The following is a 24234-nucleotide window of genomic DNA, read 5'->3' on the forward strand; positions in this document are numbered from 1 at the left end:
AATGTATATGTACATTATAATCCAGACAAAAATATATATATATGCTTTCAATCGGAACACCGCACACTTGAAGAGAAGAGCCACAACTAACGGATTCTTCCAAAATCCAATTTGGAAATCTTTTTGAGTGAAAGTTTCCCAAAGCTTTTGGGAAAAGTTGAGAGCACCCGCACAAAACTCAATTATCAATCAGCCTCCTCGGGCGGCATATTCTCCTCGGAATCCGTTTTGAGGGACTCTATGGAGTGAGAGGAGTTTCGGCTGCGGGAGTAAACTGATTGTGCGCTCTTCAGGGCCCGCTCGTTCTCCGAGAACCGGATGACAATTTTAAACTCCTCAACCAGAGCATCACAGAAGGGTACCTGAAAGGAAAAATCTTTCAGACACAATCTTTTGATTGTGAAAGGTTATGGAGATGTTTTACCTCATAGCTTTTGGCCTTCTTGAATACGAAAATGCACCAACAGAAGATGGAAAAGATGATGGAGATGATGGTACCAACAGCCAGGACAGCATAGATACCACTCAGGTTGTCCACACCCAATTCTGAAGGACCATCGGAGCTGCTTTTGGCCTACAATATGGACTGTAATATGGACTCATTGCTGTAATAATAACTTACGCTGCAAACTCCGGCTCCGATCTCGTTCCACCATTTGTTCTTGAGCCTGGCCAGCACACCTTGCTCCTGCAGCTCCAGCAGAGCATTGTTGAACTTATCGCGATATGGCCAATCTGGAAATGTATCGTATCCCATGGGTTGCAGTATTTTCGGGGCTTAGTGTTGAGCACCTACTTTTCACCATGGCTATGCCGTAACCCTTTTCATCCAGTGCATCTCCCACTTTGGTGAGATTGCACTCTCGCACTGTATTGAACTCAATAGAGGTGGACTCCATGAGGAAGGCGTACTTGTTGCCGGACTTCACCTTTTCCACGCCATCCTGATTGTTGTCCAGCAACATGGACGGGTTATTGGTCATGTATTCGTTCATTTTCATATAGATGGGATCTTCAGAAGTCTGAAAGAATCTATGTAAATGAATGTCATTCCTTTCAGAATGTGCGAAGTCCTACTAGGAAGAAATTCCGAGTGGATCCTGTCCGCTTTGCTCCATACTGAACACCCTCCTTGTTGTCGGCCAGATCTTCAACGCTATTGATGGGACTGGTGGGATTTTCGATGGTGAGGAAGGCAGCCAAGTTGGCAGTGTACGAAGACACCATGATCAGGGTAAAAAACCACCAAATGGCCGCAATGGTACGTGTGCTTAGGGATCTAAGGGTAACGAAAGATTGTTAAAAAAAGTGTGTGCTTCAGTTTAAATCGCAATACTTGGGAGCGATCTCGGAGCCCTGCTGCAACAGGGCTCCCGTGGTGAACCACAGGGAGTTGTTGATGGTGAACTGATTCTCCAGCTCTTCTGGCTCTTCGATGCAGGGAAACGGGTTGTCCCATTCCGTGGGGGATAGTCGACCCAGAATAAAGAAGCATAGCGAAACACCTACATACGCAATTCCCAGGTAGAGCCACACCTCTTCAGAGAACGGGTCCATGAAGGAAAAGAGAGCCGGTGGAGCCTTCTGTGGCTTCACATATAAAATGGCTATGCCTAGAGCAGATAAGGATTATCAGACATTATCAGTTTCAATATAAGACTAATATGGGCCTACCCAGGTTCATAAAAGGTATGGAAAAGTCAATGACTTCTTCTCGTTCCGATGTTATGGTCAGATCGGTAATGGCCAAATCAGCTCGCTGTTATAAGCCAGATCATTAAAATGAGATTCATGAATAAGTATTTTGTTGCAACGCACCCCTTCGACGATTTCCTTGAGCATTCCGGTAGTGGTGTTTGTGGTCTTGTTAAAGGAGCCATAGTCAATGCCGCCATCTAGGAAGGTAAAGTTGAAGCCGAGCTTATCGGCCAGTTCCTTGATGAGATCCACCCCATAGCCTTGATACTGATTATTGCCAATGAGCGTGTCAATACTATCCACCAGACTGGCATATGGCTTGGTCTTAATTCAATATGTTCATTAGAAATGATCAATCCAATGTAGTTCTTACTCACCGCTACAGATATAAGAACTTTGAAGGTCTTGTTGACCAGAGAACCATCATCGATATCATTGAAGTTGATCACTTGCGCGGGCCGCTTGAACTCAAACTCCTGGCCCTCCTCCCAAGTGCCGACCTTGACCAGGCCACTTGTCTGCAGCTCAATGACGTCGAAAGTGAAACCCTTTCTCACATTACCCTCGAAAAAGATGCGACCTGTGATGGTTTTCTCCTTGATCTCCAACTGCAAGGAAGTAAAAGTTTAATAAGGTCACTGGCTGTCGATAATCTGTTGTGCGAACCGATCTCATGTAGTTCCTGAATGTGGATCCATCTGGTTGGACATTGTCATGTCGCTCGGAGCAGTTTAGGATCTGAGGTTGGTAGGGAAGGTGTTTGGTGGTCTCCGCAATTACACGCACCGCATCATAGGTCAGCGCCATGGCCATGGTGATGGTTGAAGCCCCTACAATTTAATGATGAACCGACTATGGATGGAGCACCTTTTTGGAGACATTCTTACCATTATCTGCAGGTTCGCTTTCGCCCAGCTCTTGATGCAGTCTCTCCACCAGGTCTCGGACCTCCTCCTGATCAGGTGAGAACATTCGTATGCCCGTTATATTCGCTTCACTGTACTTGTACTCCTCCAGCTCGAAGGTGTGCAGGTCCAGGTTGCCGATAACGTACGTATAGTCCTCATTCATGATGCCTACTTGCTGGGCCTGCCTTAGGAGCTCGGCCACGCCCTCTCGGGAGCCCACAACCACAATGCGACTGTCCTCTGATTTTCGTATGCGTCGCAGGACCGACTTGTAGTTGCCGTTCAGATTGAGATCGTAGCGCATGACCTTAATCACGGGCCCCTTGATGCCGTACAGTGTCATAAGATGGTCCAGAATGGCCAAGTATTCGGCTGGGATTGGAATTAGATCTCATTAGATCGATCAAACGATATTTTGAAGTGGACTACTTACGGGACTCGTAGCAGAATATGAATCGTGACCAATCAAACTGCTTGATGATGCCGTAGAGAGCGTTTGCAATGTCCTCCTGATGCGGATGCAGGTTGAATCCATCCGCTTGGGCATTCCCCGAGAGATGCGGATACACAAAGGGTATGTCCTTGGAGTCGCAGGCATTCAGCAGATGTGAGGCCGTGTGCTTGGCCGCCGGCCCGAAGACGGCACCCACTCCACTCTATTCCAATGTCGTTTATGCTTATTGAATTTTAGATTACAAGACAAGTCCCTGCTCACCTGCATCATGTTGCAGAGTTGGGCAAAGGCCTGGACCGAGTTCCCATAGGACACCTGCTCCGTTTGGCCCACCAGCGGGACGCTCAGCTCGTTGTTCGCCACGGAGATGGCGTGCTCAAAGGTCTGCCGGATTCTGTCCGTTTCGTCGTCTGTGATAAGGCCTGCATGCTTTGTTTGAGTGAAAGTTTTGGAGGGAGAGCCAAATGAGTGGACTACTCACCGAGGCGTATGGCCGATCCGCTGGCTGCACCATAGGAGCTGCCTCCATAAGTCTGTCCCTGCACCCGATTGAGGCCAAGAATTGCCAGTAAAATCAACCAGAACTCCATTTTAATCAGTAATGGAAACAATATGTGACAATTTTTCCTTGCAGCATGCCGCTTTCTCGGCTATTTCTGATTGGTATATATAAATATATACATATATTTTTGGAACACCCACTAGCGAACGTTTTCTGAAATGTTCTTAAGCTGTCGAGCGCACGTTCACAACTGAATGAATTCTCAAAATTTCCTTCGAAAATTCCACTCGAAAGTTTTCCAAATTTTGTTAAGCTTTTTGTCCCGCACCAGTGTTGAAATAGTCCACGAAATATTGAAAGTTTGTGTATTTTTGTTGTCATTTACATATATATAATTAGATTATCACAAACATAAATGGTTTCATTAACTAAGATATTGCAAATTAGAAGTAAAAGTAGTTAATGCCTAGGAAAATATATAAATTGCAATTTTTGGCACATTATCTTTACTGTAGGAGAAACTTCCCACTGGAACTATCCGGACAGTCTGTTGTTGGGATATACTTATGCGGCAACTGAAAGGTAGACAGATATAAAAGTAAGTACGATGTCTTACTATGGAGACATTAACCCCACCCCCGCCAGATTGAGATATTCAGATATCAATGCACTCCAACCCCGGAGGCAGCTAAAGTAGCACACACCAATTGCGGTTTTATTGGAAAGACAATTGGAGAAGTTTCTGTGGGGGAGCCAAGGAGCCAAGAAACCAACTGCTGAGCATAAATCACCATTAATTAAGTGTGTGAGTGCGGCCCAATTGAAGTGCGATGTCGTTGTTGGCCCAACATACCAAGAGCGCGTCGTATGCCAGATGGTTTTGATGGAGGGAGCAGGATGGCAAGGGAGAGGGTAACGAGGTACAAAGAAGCTGACAGGCACCACACCACTTACTCCACCCTAGTGCTAGCACTACCCCAATCAAGTGACACCAAAGTGGAGCAATTACCACGTCAACTGGGAGGATCAACTGGGGAGGGTGGAATTGATGTTCGGATACTCACCAACTGGCATGCATCTGGTGGGGGCTAGGACTGCGCGGAATACATCATCATGTATGTATAATACTCGTAGGCTATAGGTCGGGTGCGTCGGGTGCTGCGCCTCCCGGGACTACCACACGCTGCATTTGGTAATGGGATTCATGGGCGTGCCGGCGGCACACTGGAACTCTCGGGCAAAGTCGTAGGAGTTTGAGAGGGTGCCGATGACGCGGAAACGTCCCGGACTGTGGATGGCCGTGTTGAGCTTATTGCGGATGGCCTCCGGCCGCATGGCCCCGCACCACACCTGCCCAAAGTTTAGGAAGAACAACTGCTGTGCGGTCATGTCCAGGCCAGGCAGTACCTCCTCCTCGACCTGCTCCGGATGGTCCTTCAGCCAGCGCTTGTAAGCGTGGAAGGCCTGCCGCAGGCCGCCATTATCCGCAATGTTTTCCCCTGCCGAGCGGAAGATCTTTGTGAGGAGAGGAAGAGGGAGAGAGAGTGCTATCCGCCACTTACCCTGTGTGCTCTCGCCGTTGAGGACGATGCCCACCTCGTCGACCGTGTAGTTGCTGTACTGGGCAATGATGCAGCGGGCGCGCTCGTCGAATCCCCGGATGGCGGAGTCTGTCCACCACTTGTGTATGTTGCCATTCCTGTCAAAGAGCCGACCCTTGTCGTCGAATCCGTGGGTCAGCTCGTGGCCAATGACCACGCCGATGCCGCCAAAGTTCAGCGACTTGGGGAAGTGGCGGTGGTAGAACGGCGGCTGCAGAATGCCGGCGGGGAACATGATTTGGTTCTTGTTCCGGCTGTAGTAGGCATTCACGATGGCCGGAGCCGTCTGCCAGTTGGTCTTGTTCACGCGCTCGTGCAGCTTCGACTGCTCCGTCCGGGCTGTGTGCAGCAGCACATTCAGCGTGTTCTCAAAGTACTGCTCCGGGTGTATTTCGATGCCCGCGTACTTCTCGTTGAGCTCCCCGGCATTGAGTATGAAGTCCGGATAGCCGATCTTCAGGGACATGGCATTGACCTTCTCCTCGGCCAGCTGCTTGGTGTTCCGGTCGAGCCAGTCCGTCTTCTTCAGTATGTCCCGGAAGGCCTGCTGCAGGTCGTGGGTCATGCGCAGCGTGTCCCGTTTGCTGTTGTCATCAAAGTAGCGGGTGACGAACATGGAGCCCACTGCCATGCCCATGTTTGTGTTCACTTGGGCGATGCACACCTTCCACCGCTGCGGACTCTCCTCCCGCCCGAACAGGGCGTGGTAGAAGGTCTGCTTGATGTCGTCGAACCGATCGTCCACATTGTTGATGCGGTGCCGCACAAAGCGCCACATCATGTAGTTGGCGATGATGCGGGGCTCCGTCTCGGCCAGCAGGGTCACCAGCTGCGTCATATAGTCCACGGCATAGATGACGATCTCCTCGGAGTCGCTCACCTCACGATCCTGCAACATCGACAGATAGGCGGTCCATTCGATCTCCGGCACCAAATGCTCCAGTTGCTGCAGCGTCATGCGCTTGTAGAGCTGTGGGGAAAATGGAGTGCTATTAGAGGGAGAATTAGTTGTGGTTCTGGGTATGGATCTCTTGCCTTGGTCACGTTGAGGCGCTGCTCCGCTGGCGCTGTGATTGCCGCCAGCGATGTCTCAAAGGCGATCAGCTCTCTGGCCGTGCTAAGGGCCTCCTTCTTGGCAGCCCCCATTTTTTGCATCACCTCGGACATGTACCGCTGGTAGGCCGTCAGGTACTTGGCATTGCTCGGCTGCAGGAAGTACTCGCGGGTGGGCAGTCCCAGACCCGTCTGATCGAATTGGATTATGTTCTCCTCCGAGTTCTTGATGTCCGCCCCCACCCACTGGACGATGAGGATGTCGTTGTTGTAGCGCCTCAGGGTGGCCGCCAGCACCTGCCAGTTGAAATTGGCGTCGCTCCACTGCTGGTCGAGCACTGGCCATCCGCCCAGGTCCTGGATGAGACTGTGGAGTGGCTCCAGTCCCCGCCTGGCCAGCAGCTGGCTGTTCACACAGGACCTATAAAGGTGCTTGGCCTTGAGCTGGGCATTGTGCTTCGGCTTCAGGTATTCGCTGGTGCCGCTGTCACTGGTGCCATGGAGCGGATCCACTTCATGCCGCTGCTTGTCCTTCTCGCGCGTCGGATCGATGAGGCGCTTCCGCTTGGTGCTGTTGGTGAACCGCTTGTAGCGCATCAGGACGCGGCTGAGCAGATGCCTCCGGCTGACAATGTGCCGGCGCAGTCGTTTCGCTACCAGCTCCGCGGCCTGGTCCGTCTCTGTGTCCGGCTCCATGCCCTGCTCGTTCAGTTTCAGGTTATTCCGCACTTGAATGTTGCGATCCTCCGGCACAATGCCGCTCGGAGTGCTCTTCTCGAGCAGATTCCGCAGGACGAGGTCGAGACTCTCGCGCAGCATCTCGAAGGTGTCGAAGCCAGCCTTGTCCTTGGGAATGGGGTGGAGCTTCTCCCAGTTGCCGCAGGCATACTTGTAGAAGTCCACGCAGGGATCAACCGAAGTGTCCATGTAGCGCTTCATGGTCTGGGCCTGGGTCTGGCGGATACCGTCCCGAGTCCCCTCCTCATTCCAGAAGGACTGCAGGGCGGCGGTCGCCTCGCTGATCTGTGCCGCCAGTTCCTCGTCGCCCTCTTCCCGCTGCTGCTCAGCCTCGCGACGCTGGCGACTTAGCTCCAGCCAGTAAGGAGCAAAGTCCTCGTATCTCTTGGGTGTGATCTTCTTCTGGTAGCGATTCATCTCACGCAGCAGCTCCTCATCATCGTTGAGATCGCCGTCAGGCACCGATTCGATGTCCAGGTCAAGGTCGTTGGAGAAGCACTCGCGAGGCATGCCCTGGGGCAGGAAGGAGGTGCGCGAATCCTTCATTAGCGTGCTGCGATCCTCCAGATCCATGGTCTCCCCGTTTAAATAGCGATAGGGCTGGCAGCGCCTGGCCCGCTCCGCCATCTGCTGCTCCAGGTGGGAGCGCTTGGCTTCCGGCACCAGGAACTCGTCGTGGATCAGCTCATTGTAGGTCTCGCCCTCCGGCAGCAGCGACTCGTAGCTCTCCATGTAGCCGGGCATATTGGCAGATGCCACTGCCCGCTGATCCCGCATCCGCTGCTCGCTCAGCTGCAGAGTCGCCAGCATCCCGTCCAGCCTCATGATCAGAATTAGCACCAAAGTCACCGGCAACATCACCACTGGAAGCAACAGAAGCAGTTTGCAGCAGGTCAGGCCGGGACACCACTGCACCCGTCCCGTCTGCTGGTTAACACCCAATCCCAGCTTGACACCGCGCTCCCGGGACGCCGACGCCGACGCCGAAGACGATGCCCCGTGCACAAATGCCACCGATGGCATCGCTAGCTTCAGCTGGCTGTGGCGACTCATGGCACTCACTGCCGAGTACTGCCGCAGTAATTGAGCGTAGCTCTGTGGCCTTTATACTTTAATTAAACCCAATTTTTGCGCGCTACGCAGTTGGTGAACCGGGCTGAGCTGGACTGGACGTAACCGAGATCGCGAGTGGACTGTCGGATCGAGAATGGAGAACGGAAAACGGAGACTGTAGACTGCAGACCGAGGCCTGAGGACAGCCGCAGTGAGCTGTGTGTGGGAATCTGCGGCAGAGCGGGCGCATCAGTTCAGTCGCGCTCGCATGGTCAACTGAAAGATCCGCCCGGCGACGTGAGACGTGGGACGTGGGATGCGCAATCACGGCGCGCGACAACCAATTGAGCGCCGACCGCGGTAGCAGCAGCAGCAGCGCCAGTGGCAGTGGCAGTGGCAGCAACAGCGGCGGCGCCTAAGTGAGCAGTTGGGGGTGTTGTGGATGGAACTAAGATATCTTAGATATCTTTGATCTCTAAGAATTCTATGGAAGTGTTTGAAATATTTGAGATCTACTTAGATCTGGGATTTGTACTAGGGAGAGTGTTTGTTTGTATCTGAATATCGTTTTGAAATATTGTGAATACATATGTTCTCTTGGGTATCTTTGGACTTGGGGAACTGCAATATAATTTGTGTAATTTGGATATACTTAAATCAGAGATCTCTTAGTGATAAGGGCAATCATGATTTGTACATATATGACTGGCCTTATTAGCACTAGAAATGGATTTCCCATCTGGGAAATCTCAGTTACTGCTAAGGCTTTCGTTAATTTTGCCTTGAGTTTCCCAGTAATCGTTTCAATTAGATACCTTCTTTGATTTGACCTATCAACCTCATTGGAGTACAAAAGGCAGACGGCAGATCCAGTTCCATTAATACGCTCTAATACTCGTATCTGTTAATCAACACAAATGGCAAACGAAAGCCACAAAGCAGATCATTCAGAAATTTGTGTCATTATCACTGGACTAGCAACAACAACAACAATAGGCAACAATCACACACAGCAGCAACCACATCAATCAACCATCACATACAGAAAGCACAGTGGGAGAGTCGGCTCATGCACCTCCGCATTGACCTCTAGGCACCTCCTGCTCGTAACGTTGAAGCTCACAACTGAATTCTGTCTAAATTCAATCAATTTAATTTAATTTCACAAAACAATTGCAGAGCCAGGCGGACGGACGGCGTGTGTGTTTGTGGGGCCTGAGGGCCTGAATTCTGAGAGGTATGACGAGTATCAGCACTGGGAATCGATTTTGTTCGGAAGAATGAAGAATAAATCAAAGGATTACCAGTGTTTCCAGGGTTTCCTCTCAAACACTCTCACAACAGTATACAATTTTGCAATTCATTTAATTCACTCGAGTGATATGGTTATTACTATTTTTGCGCCAGTCCCACATTGTATGGTGTGAGGGCTATAATCTCCGTGTAGTGCAGTGTTTAAAGGGAATTAAAGCTTCGTGAGGCGTAACTGAAACCCAAATTGGTCCTCTAGTGTGCGCCATTTGGTTGGGGTTAGTATTACAAGATTATGCGGGTAATTGGCGGCATGCGATGCCATCTCATGTGCCTATACCCACCCATACAGAGCCATCTTATGCCTGCTGCCCGCTGCCCCCTGTCCCCTGTCCACTCTGTTTGCCTCTCCTAAACGTTCACGCTTTGCATATGCCTTGCCTTGCCCTACCTATGGGTATGGCTGGAGGGGATAGTTTGGTCGCTCGGTCGGCAGAAGAGATGGCTTTTGTTCACGTCATGTCTGAATTTGAGTGTTTCATGAACACTAAACACGAAGGTGTATCTGTGTGAGAGAACGCGTGTATGTATCTGTGTGCGCCTGTGCTCATGTTTATGCGTAGCCTCATTGTGGCTGCTGTTGGGATGTTGTAGTCCGTTGAAATTGCAATTGCTTCATATGCTAATTTTAGCCTTAAACCTTTTAATTAGCGACTATGACCGAGATTAGCAAAACTTGTCCATTTATCAATCAGAATCTCTCTGTACATGGGGCACACGTAGCACGTACACGTGTGTGTGTGGGATGGACTGCAGCAGCTGCCCCCAAGAGTTATCCAATGCTTTGCAATTTGCCAACGCTTCGATGGACTCTAATTTCAATTGGCTTCTGTGTTCACTTGATCTGCGGTTCAAGACCAAATCATCGTCAGGTGACCCAGTAACCGAGCATACACTCGTATATCTACACGCTCGTATTGTATATTCGATTGCGGCATCGGGTTTTGCGAAAGGTAAACGAACGAATCGTGAATCAATCAATTGATCAATCTATAAATCAACTCAACAAAGCGAATCCGAAACGGGAGAGTACAGATCAGTTGCAGTTGCGGTTGGCGTCTGACCTGGGGTTATCGACATCAGAACGATGGTCCCCAAGAGTTTCAGTGCATGCTTTTAAAGGCAAAGAACTCTGATTCTTGAAGAATCCCCCCCTCAAGTCTACTTTCGTTTAGACGTTTTTCGCATTTCCGCATCTCAAGGTTAATGCTGGAGAAACACGTTTTCACACCGAATGCAACTCATCGTGATGCATTTAAAGAGTTTTTGCTTTTCCTATTGGACAAACCGGTTGGACGCGCACTTCATCAGAGAGACAGGCCAGAGCTTTTAGCCACAGCCAACTTGAACTTGAGTTTGGCAGATGCCGAAAGAAGGCAGCCCGGAAAACACACGCACTCACACTGGCACTCACACAGGCATTCACACTGGCACTCACACTGGCGGAAGAAGGGTAGTCGAATTTCTGGGCTGCACTTTACGCCGGAGAAAATTTCACCTCCAAATGAATTGAGATATTATGAAGCGTTACCGGTGTCTGTCGCTGTCGGTCGGGAACTGATTTCAGCTCGGAATCGGAAAACGGTTTTGCGTTCTGGAGAGGCTGCATTCGTTGCTGTTGGGGCATCTGCCTGTTATCGCCTCGGGGTTGGTTTGCACGGAGTGTCTGCTGTTTTATGGCTGGGGCTGGGGCTGGGGCTGGGGCTGGGGATGGATGGTGGTATCACTCTGGCCACTGCTACCGCGTACTACCGCTTGCTGCTCAATTGTCAAGCCATTGTGAGTAATGGGACTGATTAAATGGCATCTGCTTTGCGAAATGTAAAGACTCACCTGGATTGGGTTTAATTGCTTAGTTCTGACTGATTTTCCAAAGTAGTCTAGAACGGGAATCGAACGAGAACTTCGAGTTGCCCAAGTGTGATTCATTTGAATCGACAATTGACAATGTAATATATTGAACACAAAAGTGATATTGACAACTCCATCTGGCACTCGAGCAATATTATTAATTTAAATCCCCGCTAAGAGATCATAAATCAATGGAGTTGGCTTTGTCTACGCTCATGCTCATGTTGGCCAACACCAGCTAACGTGTGTGTTCCATTCACGTTATGGCTTGTTGGCTGACAGGAACATTTCAATTACATTTTATTGGCGGGGACCACACCTGAGTACGCTCCACTCCATTGTCAATCATGTTATTCAGCGCTGGCCAAAGCGGCCAAAGGCTGTTTGTCTAACAAATTGAATAAATTCTATTTCTATGCGAGTGTGCTCTTTATTGGTTGATTTAATAATTTAGCACAATCGGATTTTTCCCATGTCAATGGTTAATTAATTAGGGCAGACAGCGGCAGGCGCTGCTCCACTCCACAGACGGGCGCCATGTGCAAATATTTGCCATGTCTAGAGGGGGGGGGGGGATAGCCAATTCTACTCGTATATTTAAATTCTTTGCTCTCCTCTCAATGAATATTCATTGGGCCATTCATTCATGGGCTGTGTGCCAAATAGTTTATTTCTTAATTGCATTACCTTCCCATCGAATCGATTAATCTTGCATACACATTTTCCGCGTTTCCATTTCACAAATGCACTTCCACACAGCACTTGCGGCCTCATTTATTAGCCTAATTATTTTTTGCAAACACAACCGTCAGCCACCGTTTTGAGTGAAACCGAAAGCCAGCAAATACCGAATCCGAACCCGAAACCGATCCTGAGCGGGGGAGTCAAGGCATTTTATTAACCATCGAGAGGAAAATGCCAAAAAAAAAAGAGGGAAACCGCCGTGGCGGCCATAAATTTTGTACTATCGATCATTGTCAGGCTGTGAGATAATTTGCAATAAATCTGTGCGGCATTTTAGAATCAACGCTCGGGCAGGAGGGGATAAAAGCAAGTGGGGACAAGATTGGACAGTGGAGCAGATAGGCAGGGCAGCCACCACCGAGTCGCTCGGAAACTGCATTAAAGCGACCACCGCACCACACAACATAAATTAGGATAATTACAATTGCACCCACAAGTGCCATTCGAGAGCTCTGGCTCTGTCTCTGGGTCTGTCTCTGTCTGGCTGTTTGTTGCCGCGGGGACGGCAAGAATTTCGATTGCATAAACAGCAAAAACCAACAACCACAACAGCGACACAACGGGCCACAGCAGCGGCAATACTCGTACTCAGACCATTGCAAATCGTCCGCAACGGGCGCTCCAATGGAAGTGAAAATGAAAATATACAGATCCAATATCCAAATGGCTCGTATTTGAAAATTAGCCAAAAAGGAATTACAAAGAGTGCCAATTCCAGCAAAAACAAACACGATGGAAAAGGTTGAACCTTGGGACAACGAAGCTTTTGATACCCTTGCAAACGTGGGGACAATTTGCAGCAATAAAGAAATCTTTAGTATAGAAATCTGAGTTTTATTGATACAAAAGAAAGAAAGGAAAAGTATTAATGCCCACCGAAATGGCCAAGACCAATGCAAGCGGGTGCCAAGTGGAATTCTCAGAGCTGCTGCTGGCCGCAAAATGTACAATTAGGAGTCTCTAAAAATGGCCGCAAAACATTTGGCAACTCCTTTGCCTGCCCGGGACTCAGAGCAGACCCCAGCCAGACCGAATCCGAATCCGAGCCCGAAGCCAAACTCAGAGACCCAGACATGGTCAGCTTCATGTTTGGCCGAAATTAGTTGGCCAAGCGCTGATTTTTCGTGGGCAGCGGGGGCAGGCAGCGGTGCGTATTATGAGCACCGTTCCTGCTGCAAAACAAAATCAATTAAAACGAATCGCTGAAGCAAAGTTCCAGCCGCCGCTGCGAGTGGCTCATTCATCCGTGACTTTGCACTTTTGCCGGCGTCGGAATCGGCGCCACAATTGCACTGCCTTGGCGGTGGCCTTCTGTGGTTTTGGCTGCTGGCTGGCTGACCGGCCACCCGCTTGCCTCTGTGGAGTTGCACATGCGCCTGCGCAGAGGTGTTGCCTGGTGGTGCCGTCTGGCATTTGATATGCTTTATATTGTTTTGCATGCCGACTGCAAGCAGCGGCTTACTGTCTGTCTATCTGTCGCTGGTTTAATTGCAACAGGCTTAGGAAATTGATATGGAAAATGGATCGGTTAACTAATTTGGAGCTTAAGAGAAATACTTAGCTAAGGACTTGCACCCAATTAAAGTTAGTTATTGCATGGCCAGTACATTCCCAGATAGCATTTGGTAATTTTGGTGTCCGCAATTAAGCACGGGGCAGTCATACATTACCGGGGGTAGTGGCACCAGTGCCGGGGTTAAAGATTTGCTTTGAACTCGCAGATTTCCATTCCAAAGTCAATCGAGTCCGAGGCTGTCCATTCAGGTCCACGCATGTTCGGTGCTCACGCAACTCGACATTGAATGGGGGGAGCCCTGGCATTGACTTTCGACTGCCGTCGTACACCAGTTCCCGTTTATCGAGAAACTGCACAGCGACTGGTTTGGCTTTTGGCTGTCCCTGAGATTGCGTACACGCAACGTGTGCCCGACCACGCAGGCGCCCGTCGAGCCGGTTAATTGATGTGGTCGCCCGTTGACTACAATTTGCCACACTTGTCACTAATGTGGCTAACATGTTGCAATGCGGGCCAATGCTGCCAATGCAACTCATGGAGTCAATTCATTTCAATTTAATTCCATTTCATTTGCTTGGATTGCACTTGTAGTACAATTTTTTCTGACAGACTTTCACACTTTGTGTGCCAACTTTTATATTGTGATTGTGCTAATCGATTGTTGCTGCAGATTATGCAAATCGATTAGGGCAATTAGTCAGCCACAACTTGAGCAAACTTTTTAATGGGATGAGAGGATGCCAGCAATTATAAGGGATATGCCAGGAGGGCATAGAAGAACTTCATTTCCTAGAAGTGGTGCAAGTTTTTCCGAGGGAGGCCATGAAGTGGAAACGCAATTAGTAGCTGCCTTAAGCGATAAGATGAAAGAGTCCTGCTGCTTCTCGGCAAACTCATGGAACTCTGCGGTTTTTCTTGTTAGCTGACACGCTTTTTGTGACTCACTTTTGTGTCTTGCCGTGGCCCTGGACCTGGCCCTGGCCCTGGCTCTCGACTTGCACTCTCCTTCACGCGCTAGCCTAATTAGTTTTTAATCCCTTTCAATGGCACTAACCTGGCTTCGGGTTGCCTCTAACTCCAACCCGCAACACGGGGCAAGCCAATTTGCTGCAACTCGTGCAAATGTCAGCTTAGTCCCTGCCGGATCAGAATTTCCCCGTGTCGCCTTTTCCCTGGCTAATTAACCTTGAAACCGACCGACCCGATCAATCAATTGAAAAGTTTCTTTCTTCTGACACCAAATGTGACCTTTGTTACTTTGCTGCTTGTCCGGTTGACAGACCCCACGCCCAACCCACCTCCGTTGAAGACATTGCGTGGATTTGAAAGTGAGAAGGTTTCTCTGGCTGTCAAACGTGCGATTTGACAGATGGATAAGAGTTTGGTAGCTTGGAACTGGGAGAAGTACAGGGCCTGCTGACACATTGTAGCCCCATTCTGTTTTTGTTCCGTAATCGAAACCGAAATCGAGATAATGCCAAAGGTCATTTGACTATCATTTCGGGCCGTGCGTCTGTGGGCGGCTCAGGCGTGACCTTCATAAGTGGTTCATGAATAATGGAGGCGACAGAAATGGCGCCCACTACAATATGCATGACAATGATGGACCGAATTAGGGCCTGGCAAATGGATACGTGAGCCTCCGTTGTGTTTGTGATACATACGAGTAGCGGGGAAGATGGGATCTATTTGAAATATGACGATTAAAGATTAATCTTTGGCAGGCGCATCCTTGGCTCCTGTCATATTCGGGAGTTTCGCACCAAGCTCTAAGCTTACTCTGATGTGTGAGCATGAAATTGTTATGCATAAGACAAAGGAGTCATAAATTATGGCCGTCTTACAACTCACTCACCTCCGGCTTTAAGTGATTGCATTTTCAGCTTTAAGTTTCTTTCGTTTGTCAAAGTAGGAGCTCTTTATGACTTTTTAGGAGAACGAAACGAGTATCTCAAGATGTATGGTTGCTCTAGGATATCTTTCGACTAAAGGACACCTGCTAGAAATGTAGAAATTTTTCCTGGTATTTTAAAAAGTTGTTGTGTTAAAAAGGGCTTGTCTGTGGCCTTCAATTAAGCAAAAGGACGTTCAATACTGCTTCAATAATGATATATTATGTTTCTAACAAATGTAGGTCTTATTTATTTTCAATATCACTTTTTCTGGGACTACTTTCTTGTCCCACAGAACAGGCTCTTCAGATATACCCTAAAACTCACGGAGTACTGAGCAGAAAAAACCGTAACGTATTCTCTAAGGTTTTATGGTGCTCTGCTCACATTTAATGCCACGTTACGCTCCAGCATCCTCGTTGCCGTTCTCCAGCGGCGAACAGCGGCCAACAGTTGTTTACTCTGTTGGCCAACTTTATTTGCTCTCGGCTGACACCGCACGTAGCGCCACCAGACCAGGCCAGGCCCGGCAGTCGTCTACGTGAAGTCGTACTGGTACTCGATGGCTGTGTTGGGTGGTCAGTTTTTGGATTTTAAGGCCTTTTTTATGCATGTGGGTTAGCTTTAGATTTTCATGTTTCGCTTTTTTTTTGCGAGGCAGAATAGCGGACGCGCCTCCATTCGCTTGTGCGCACTTTATGGCCATGGGCATGGGCATAGGGGGGGTGGGGAGAGGGTGCCAGGAACGCGGCGGAATGCGGCAGCGGTGTGTCAGCTTTGGGGCATGTGGCAGGGCGATGACTGTCGTGCGGCGGATTTGCGTTGTTAGCGAATGAAAATATCAAATTGTTTGGGCCGGAGGTGGAGCCCCCAAACTTTGCCCGTGTCCGCTTCCTATTTCTGGCTGGGGCATTCGTGATTGTGTGACATTCTGTGGCAGGACACGTGTGTGTCAACTGTGGGGGGGTGGGGTGTGTGATGCGTGGGAGCGGCTGTTGGACAGTAGCGGCAGCCTGGCAGCCTGGCAGCCTGACAGCCCCTGTGGCAGCTGGTGAACCAGCAACTTGCTTGCTGCTGGCCCAGATGTTGCAAGTGAACCAAAACTCGTTTATGGCGTGCCGAATTTCCCAAAGTTGGATGCCCGCAACGGATTTTGACCAGTTTTCCAACTGGGCCATTATAATCCAAGCCCGATGGTGATATAGATTTGCCTGAGAACGAACCCTCCCACGCCGACCATCTCGGAATGGGCGCTGGGGAGCGGCATCCCAGGCCCGGCTGATTGCCATCGATTCGTATTCGTATTCGTATGCGGACTCGGCCAGCCCGTTTCCAATCAATCATTTGCCATTTGCACAGCGATCTCAGAAATTTGCAATTTAATTTTCTGCTGGCAACGCCCGCAGATCTGCTCGAGCTCTGGCCCTGGCTATGGGATAACATAACCCTATGGTACCAGCATTCTGCCAATTAGTTTGTCCGGCTATGTGACAAATGCAGGCGCAGATACAGGGAGACAAGCCACCGCCCCCGGTGGCCACCGGTGGCCCCCTTGGCCCCGTTCATTCGCCAGCTACACCCTAATGATACGGTGGCAAGCTGTTGGCCCCTCGCGTCTTGGCCATAATTTTCGTAATTCCACGTTAGGGTGGCCCCTGTTGATTGAATTCAATTGTTGGCCACTCAACGCGATCAGAGCGAGATCGCAGGAGCTCCTGCTCCAGCCGAAGCCCAATCGAACAGACCATAGACTCTGCCCCCCGCGATCGTGTACCTATAACTGCTTGATTATGGTTAGTGATTCAATCAGATTCGATTCAATCCGAGTTGGTTTGCTTGCTGCAGCTTGCTTTACATTTTATCTGTGGCAATAATTGAAGGCAATTAAATTCATAAATTTTAATGATTTATTTAAGCTCTGCGCGCTTAGCAGATCGGAATTAATTCTTGGATAGCGCCTTAGTACAGGGTGTTCTACCACTCCAGTTGGCGGGTATTTCTATGCGGTCTTTTGCAGACCACCTTTCCCCACCCAGTATCCATGAAATACTTGCATCTCGCACCATAAACTCATTTGTCTAATGGCCAACAACTGGCCGGGCAATTAGCATTTTTTAATTTACCACAAATATTCGAAGCAACAGTTTGTGTAAGAACAAAAAGCCTCGCAAAAAAAGAAGAATAATAATTCAATTGCGATTGCGATTGCGAATGCCTTCTATTGGGCATTGGAAGGGCGGAACAGGGGTATGGAAGTTGCACCCTCTAGCGCGCTGCTGATTGCATCCGCTTGGCCAAAAGTCTGTCAACGCTTCACTGCACCGCTGGGCAAAGCAGGGCACGCCGCCCGAATGGCCAGCAGTCGTACGTAGCAGGCAGTCGGGCCAATTGTCTGAAGAATTTCAATGCCATTGCAGTACAATGGGATGAAGGGCCGAAACGGTGGATACAATTTGCACCTTAGATTGAGAAGAACGAAAGGCAAAGGCCAGTTTCGACAGTTGGCTCAACAGCCCACCATTAGACACATCCATTTACACCCTTTGAAAAATGTATCTTTATATCTCATATTCATGGATAGTGTTTTTTATGCTACCTTTAATTTGATTCACATTCAGGCAAAGAATCTAGTATTCAATGTCTTTCTATTTCCATTCCATTACCACTGTCTACTTGGCCAATAAAGTAAGAATGCAAGTGGATAAGTGTTTGAAGTGTTGCTCTGTGCCCACCCACTGTGCGGTGTTGGTTCGGTGATGCGTGGCCAGGTTAGAAGGCAGCTGACGATGGTCTGGTGTTGCCATGCTAATTCCGATTGCAACTGTGATTGGCCAAGCAGCGAGTGGCTGGCTGGCCGGTTGCGTCATGTGGTGCAGGATTTTATTGTCTAGCTGCAGAATTTTAATACTAATTACATTTAATTGGAGTCGCTAAGAGCAGCAGACCACGCTTCATTTGCCTAATGGCATCCACCCTGCCGCCCAGCCGCCCAGCCACCCAGCCACTCTGCTGGCAGTGTCATATTAATTATGTTGTTTAACAGCGAGTGCAATTAATTGAACATGATTTACCCGTGTAGTGTGTAGTGTGTATCAATGTGCAAGCGGAAGGAAAAGAAAAACTATTCCGCACTTGACACCTGCCTACAGCCGAAGTCGAAGCAGATGCAAATCTGTTCCAGTCCGAGCCCGAGATTGCAAATAACAGTAATTAAGCAAATAGTACTGAAACCGACCAGGCATTTATCGAATATATTTATTCGGTTCGGCATTCTGCTCTCTCAATTTGCATATGCCGCTCGTACTCGTATGGAAAACCGATCAAAATCAACAAGTAACCACTTGGTTATGCCAAACCAACAAAGGCCGACAAATTCTGGCCAGCCTACGCCCACTCCGGAGACAATGGCTGTACCGATTGTTAGACAGTTCGTTCCCTTACAGACAGACTTTCAGACATTCAGACAGCATTCTGGGAAGGCTCCAAAACGGGCAGATAAATATTGTTTGTTTTTTCTGCTGAAAGACAGTTTGGCACTGGAACGTGCTATATAAGCAATGAATAAGCTAAAGTACTGAGCACTTTCTAGGAATTTCCGATTGTTGTTTAAGTCAACGTTGCGTATGCGTGATATCAATAAATAATGCAATGAAAAAGCACAAAAAATCAAAGGAAGGCCCTTGGAAGGATGTTTTCTAGGAATAGCAATAATAAATAAAAGCATTAAATATAGAATGTTTCAGGGGAAATGTAATTCCTGCTAAAATCAAGTACATCCCAATCCTAAACGAACAGTTCAATTTGAAATGCATTTAGATAAATTGATTGTGATGGCATAATACATGTTATTACAAAGTAATTAGTTAATTTTCGCATAGATTCGGATCGGATCAGTGTTCATACGACTCGCACCGAAGAGTGTAGCGCAGACATGGAAAACCGTAATTACGGCTCGCAAATGGAGCTGGAAAGGTGGGCCATACGTATCGGCATATCCACAAATGTGTGGATTGCACTTGAGAGCCAGTAAGCGTAAGCGTTAGTCAGCCCACTGCTGTCGACGGCTCTGCGGTGAGATGTATGGGAAAAACTAATAAAACGACACACAAAACTGGCACCGGGAATATAATTTATTATGTTGCGCATGCCGTAAAAATGTCAAACACGCCCCAAAATGATCGCCCGCCCCTACACACACACACACACACACACACATACGAGCACCCGTATAGACCCCAAGCCGAGGGGGAGAGTAGAGTTCAAAAGAGCAGTTTGCATTTGGTTTATTCAAATTAAATTGGCGGCAGGCGAAGCAAAACAAATTAAGTTGCCGATATGAATGCGAGCACTGTGTGGTGAAGTGTGCCACAGTGCCACAGTGCCACATGCAACAAACACTAGTGCACCCACCGTTGATGGCGGCGCTTATCGAATGCAAATAATCGAACCCAGTCGGAGTGTGCACTCATTACGGGTCTCTGTGGTGTGTCTGTGGGGCAAGCAAAACCATAAATGATTGTCTGTGTGTGAGTGCACCACCATCAAGATTGGAGAACTGCAAAGAAATGCTGCAACATGTGGCAACAGCAACAGCAACAACAGCAGACCATAGACAGCGTCTGCAGCAGCACTGGCCAATATCATTTTCCCCGTCTTTTGTTTTCCGCTGGCTTCTCTTGGGCCGTGCTCTTGTTTTATTTTTAATTTGCAAACTTTTCGTTTCGTTTCGTTTTCGTTTTCCGATGCAGTTCAATGATTAAAGAGGCAAACGCCCAGAAATTGTCTGGCCATTTTCGGATATTTTTTCGATATTTTCTGCTCACTTTTGCAGCTCACATTTCGTTATGGCCCCCGTTGGCATGTTGTAAGCTGGTCATAAGAATTTTTTAATTTGAGCGCCCGGGCAGGTCTTGGGCGGGGCGAAACTACGAGTATCTGCTCTGCTGGGCAGTTTTTATGTATTTTTTTTTGGAAAGGCAATGCCCTGATAAGATCGAGCGCTGCCAGCCTAATCCCGTGCCCAAATAATGATTGCTAATTGCTCAGTGCGCGGAAGTTCCAGCCACAGCTCAAAAATGAAATGTTTGAGCCAGGGCGAAGCCGGTAATTAAAATTGGTAGCTGAGCACACGCACACCCATGAAAATCGGAAGCCAATTTGGTCGAAAGCAAGGTCACGGCAGGCGACAAACGCAGCCACCGAGGAAACGCAGCCACGCCGCCGATCGAGTCTCGCTCTGAAAATGTTGCCCATGCACAATGGTGGCAACATGTTGCCGCCTTTCTGCGCCTCGATTGATACACATTCTGCGGCTGCGCGGCAGCGGCTGGGGCTTCGGCTTTGGACCAGACTTCGGCTTTGGCTACAAACCCGCTTCGAGCCTCGATTAACGTTGTAATTCGATTACTCTTTTGCCACATTGTTCTGCTCGGCTCTCATTGTCTTTGTTGTCTTTGCTGTCTTTGCTGTTACTGTTGTTGCATTCGCATTCGCCGGCTCTGTCTCGGCCACAGTCTTGGTTTCGGCTGCAATCTCTGGCGGTATATATTAGAGCCGCCAGCCAGCAGTCAGCACAGTTCGTTAACAGTCCTAGTCGTGGTTCTAGGAGGTTCAACCAGCGTCCAGCGACCAAGTGCTTTTTGTGTCGTGTCGTGTGTATCCCAAGTGTATCCCTCTCGCCCAACGCTCCTTTCTTTCGAAGCTCAACTTTGTGATTAGCTCTCTGTGAAACCCTCGAAAATGAAGCCATTTGTAAGTACCTACAAGCCAAGCCATGAAAAGGATAAATTCGTGCCAAGGATGTTGCAAAGAGTAGCACTGAATAGGATGTGTATTCCTCTGGTTCAAACAGACAGAGTCTGTGGTCTCTAAAGTACACTTTAGAAGTCTAGAAGGGTGGGGGTTTCTACGTTTAAAACCGAAACGAAGTGAAAAATGTTTAAATACCATTCAAATCCATTCAAAGCATCTGAAGCCTTCGCTGTGGTAAATAGTGTTTCATTTCTGTTAATTCCCTTTCAATCATTGGTCTAAGCTCTGGATTCTACATTCAATCAAATGCCACCTGAGCTCCCATTCGGTATTAATCCTTCAACCCATCCGAGAGTCAATTACCCTGGCCATGCCAGGCAATTCCGTGCATGTCAGACAGACACACAGAAATCCGTCAGATGCCATCAAATGCTGCAAAATCCCGCTGATAAGCCGTTGAAATGTTGCATGTCGGACAGTTTAGCCATCCCCAGCTCCGCCCCTCCAAACCGAAGCAAATCGAGTGTGCCGCTCACCTGCTGACACATAATACATAATCGACCCGCATGCCGGCTGCCGCCTGCCGTATGAGGTAACATCTACGAATTGGCTGAAACAGTATCTCGGAATCAAATCAAACGGTTGCGCTTGAGAGCTCCCGAAAGCGAGGAAGGTGAAAGGGGGAAAGCCAAGAGATGGGCGTGTGTGGGGCTGGGATGGGCAGTCGAGAAGAAAGCGAGAGTGGAAAAGCGTTGGCGCAGGCGCAGGCGCAAGAAAAGCGCAAGCATGCAATTATGTAGGTTAGCAGAGCAACAGCTGGAAAAGAGTGCTCTGCCACTTGAGCGGGGGAGCAGGGGGTGGGAGAGTGGGGATCTAGAGTAATTATTGTCGCGCCAGGTGGCGATTGTTACGTATTAGCCGCAGATCAATCATCAGCCATGACATAACAACATTTCTCACTGCTCTCACGTCTCAACAGTTGATTGCCGCCGCCCTGCTCGTCTCGACGGTGTCCGCCTCGTGGCACGGAGCTGTCTCCACACAGTACCAGCACCTGGATCCCCATAGCCATACCTACTCCTACGGCTACGCCGATCCCAACTCACAGAAGCACGAGACGCGCGGCCACGATGGCACCACCCGAGGCTCATACTCCTACGTGGATGGACACGGTCATGTTCAGTCCGTCTCCTACACCGCAGATCCCCATCACGGCTTCAATGCCGTTGGCACCAACCTTCCCCAGGCCCCCCATGCCGCTCCCGTCTACGCTGCCCACTCCGCTCCCGTCTACGCTGCCGGCCACGCCCACTCCTACGCCCATGGCATCCACATCCCGGTCCTGACGCACGGAGGCGTTCCCGTCGACACTCCTGAGGTCCAGCACGCCAAGGCGGCTCATGCAGCTGCTCACGCAGCCGCTGCCCACAATGCCGGAGCAGGCCATCACCTGTACAAGCGTTCGATCTACGGTGGAGGCTGGTCCTACGGAGCACCTGCCCATGTCCCACTCACCCACGGTGGAGTGCCCGTCGATACTCCCGATGTCCAGGCAGCCAAGGCTGAGCACTATGCCGCCCACGCCAAGGCTCTGGGTCAGGTGGCCCATGCCCATGGCGCTCCCGTCGAGACTCCTGAGGTTCAGCACGCCAAGGCAGCTCACTTTGCCGCCCATGCAGCCGCCCGCTCCGGCCATGTCGGTGCTCCTATCGCGCACGGCAACTACCACGTCCCCGTGATCCACAATGGAGTGCCCGTCGACACACCTGAAGTCCAGCATGCCAAGGCCGCCCACTACGCTGCCCTCTCGCAGGCCTCCGCCCACGGCAGCAGCGGCCACAGCTCCTGGGACGACGGACGCTATGACGGTCGCTGGGAGTCCAGCCACAACAGCCACAACGCCTACGCCAGCGGCTACGCGCACAACGGTCCCATCCACATCCCAGTGATCCACAACGGTGTGCCCGTGGAGCCCGCAGAGGTGCAGCATGCCCGTGCCGCTCATCTGAACGCCGTGGCTGCCGCCAGTCATGGCGGTTCCGGTGCCCATGGAGGCTACTACGGCGGAGGTGCAGGTGGTGCCCACGAGGATGATGGCCAGTACCACGCGCACTACGACCACTACTAAGCCGGAGACCGATGTGTTCCGGTGTATTCGTGCCAGCGACAATGACGAGCATCTCTATACATTCTGCCTGACATCCTTCGTTTCACTCTAACCGACTACCGAAGCCAGCTAGCTATATGTAACTGTCACCCTCCAGCAGCTCTCCAATCTATCTTTGTATCCTTACTATGTGTATCTTTCACTATCCTACACACACACACACAAACGCACAAGACGGGAGATTGAAGCCACTCTTTTGGAAGTGGCTTCCTTGCCCGTTTAGCAACGATCGAGCTTGATTTGAGTTCCAGTTAAACTTTGCCAACAACCTACATCTACATCTTTCTACAATCCTCTCCTTTCTTTACTTTCCTAATTGCCTTCTCGTCTTTATCTGTATTAACTGTTTTCCATATCCTTTCCGATTCCTTCCAACTTCGTTTGAGAAACGCTGTATGAGTATGTTGTAAATAACTGTTGTAATCTTTATGTATCTGAACAGATATGAATCTATATATTATACGAAACTGCAAACAGACAAATAAACTGCAAAAATGTATTTGATCACAAATTGGCGCATTTCATATTTGAAACGATTGAGTGTGGGCGCCAAAAGCCTCTTCAGGGAGTATAGAAATAATTGAATCCCTTTTTTCTTCGTTAGATGATTGTACAATTGGAATGGCATATCAGATATGATGCTTATGTTTCTTTGGTTCAATAGACACCAGAATTAAGCAAGCTTAAATTACTGTAAAAAAATCATTTAACATTTTTACTAGATGGTCCTAAAATGAATCACTCAATAGTTAGTATTTTAATTGTGTCTATTTATTTATCATTCGCCAACGGAATCAAAATAATCCTTAACTGGCTACTAACTTACTTATATGTATCTTAAATATTAACAGAAAATAACAAAATTATGTATGGAAAAGGAAGCGCCCTACAACTGGGCTCATTAAAGCCATAATTGTTCCGGTGGAGATCAACTACAAAGGCTGTGACGACGTTACGGCCGGGATTATCGGCATTGCGAATACCGGTGGTCCAGT

General features: G+C 49.1%; 3 protein-coding genes and 1 long non-coding RNA gene across 7 annotated transcripts; 2 read left to right on the forward strand and 2 right to left on the reverse strand.

Moving 5' to 3' along the window:
• Positions 1-170: 170 nt before the first annotated feature.
• LOC108155817 (glutamate receptor ionotropic, kainate 2) lies at positions 171-3671 on the reverse strand. Its single transcript, XM_017286904.2, has 14 exons — positions 3542-3671; positions 3322-3482; positions 3040-3262; positions 2586-2978; positions 2365-2528; positions 2076-2306; positions 1819-2022; positions 1675-1759; positions 1337-1613; positions 1078-1279; positions 797-1022; positions 623-735; positions 425-574; positions 171-362 (listed from the first exon to the last, which is right to left on the reverse strand). The coding sequence occupies exons 1-14, from the start codon at positions 3648-3650 to the stop codon at positions 186-188; spliced, it is 2715 nt and encodes a 904-aa protein (XP_017142393.1). The 5' UTR covers positions 3651-3671; the 3' UTR covers positions 171-185.
• LOC117186979 lies at positions 2569-4054 on the forward strand. The gene is made up of 3 exons (XR_004471793.1): positions 2569-2660; positions 2716-3180; positions 3298-4054. It is a non-coding gene; the product is annotated as an uncharacterized LOC117186979 (long non-coding RNA).
• LOC108155816 (neprilysin-4) lies at positions 3914-11230 on the reverse strand. Of its 4 annotated transcripts, none has more exons than XM_033388437.1 (5): positions 11152-11230; positions 6199-7817; positions 5125-6133; positions 4627-5061; positions 3914-4137 (listed from the first exon to the last, which is right to left on the reverse strand). In XM_033388437.1, exons 2-4 carry the CDS (start codon positions 7810-7812, stop codon positions 4736-4738), a joined length of 2949 nt encoding a protein of 982 aa, XP_033244328.1. In that variant the 5' UTR covers positions 7813-7817; positions 11152-11230; the 3' UTR covers positions 3914-4137; positions 4627-4735. The 4 variants fall into 4 exon arrangements, with proteins under 4 accessions (XP_033244328.1, XP_033244329.1, XP_033244330.1 ...); XM_033388438.1 differs by lacking the exon at positions 11152-11230 and adding an exon at positions 10850-10951; XM_033388439.1 differs by lacking the exon at positions 11152-11230 and adding an exon at positions 10757-10813.
• A 9657-nt stretch (positions 11231-20887) lies between these two features.
• Positions 20888-23750, forward strand: LOC108157712 (histidine-rich protein PFHRP-II). Its single transcript, XM_017289883.2, has 2 exons — positions 20888-21072; positions 22052-23750. Exons 1-2 carry the CDS (start codon positions 21061-21063, stop codon positions 23198-23200), a joined length of 1161 nt encoding a protein of 386 aa, XP_017145372.1. The 5' UTR covers positions 20888-21060; the 3' UTR covers positions 23201-23750.
• Positions 23751-24234: the final 484 nt, after the last annotated feature.

Source organism: Drosophila miranda, chromosome 2 (assembly GCF_003369915.1).
Source record: "Drosophila miranda strain MSH22 chromosome 2, D.miranda_PacBio2.1, whole genome shotgun sequence".
Classification (NCBI taxonomy): Eukaryota; Metazoa; Arthropoda; class Insecta; order Diptera; family Drosophilidae; genus Drosophila; species Drosophila miranda.

What these genes read in the sequence shown, in the direction of transcription:
- LOC108155816 (XM_017286901.2), bottom strand. Translation starts at nt 8,007, where the DNA reads ATGAGTCGCCACAGCCAGCTGAAGCTAGCGATGCCATCGGTGGCATTT. An exon ending in AGCGCCTCAACGTGACCAAG is followed by an intron (nt 6,134 to 6,198) that starts GCAAGAGATCCA and finishes TTTTCCCCACAG; the next exon opens with CTCTACAAGCGCATGACGCT. An exon ending in CAACGGCGAGAGCACACAGG is followed by an intron (nt 5,062 to 5,124) that starts GTAAGTGGCGGA and finishes TCCGCTCGGCAG; the next exon opens with GGGAAAACATTGCGGATAAT.
- LOC108155817 (XM_017286904.2), bottom strand. Translation starts at nt 3,650, where the DNA reads ATGGAGTTCTGGTTGATTTTACTGGCAATTCTTGGCCTCAATCGGGTG. An exon ending in AACTCTGCAACATGATGCAG is followed by an intron (nt 3,263 to 3,321) that starts GTGAGCAGGGAC and finishes ACATTGGAATAG; the next exon opens with AGTGGAGTGGGTGCCGTCTT. An exon ending in TCAAGGAAATCGTCGAAGGG is followed by an intron (nt 1,760 to 1,818) that starts GTGCGTTGCAAC and finishes GGCTTATAACAG; the next exon opens with CGAGCTGATTTGGCCATTAC.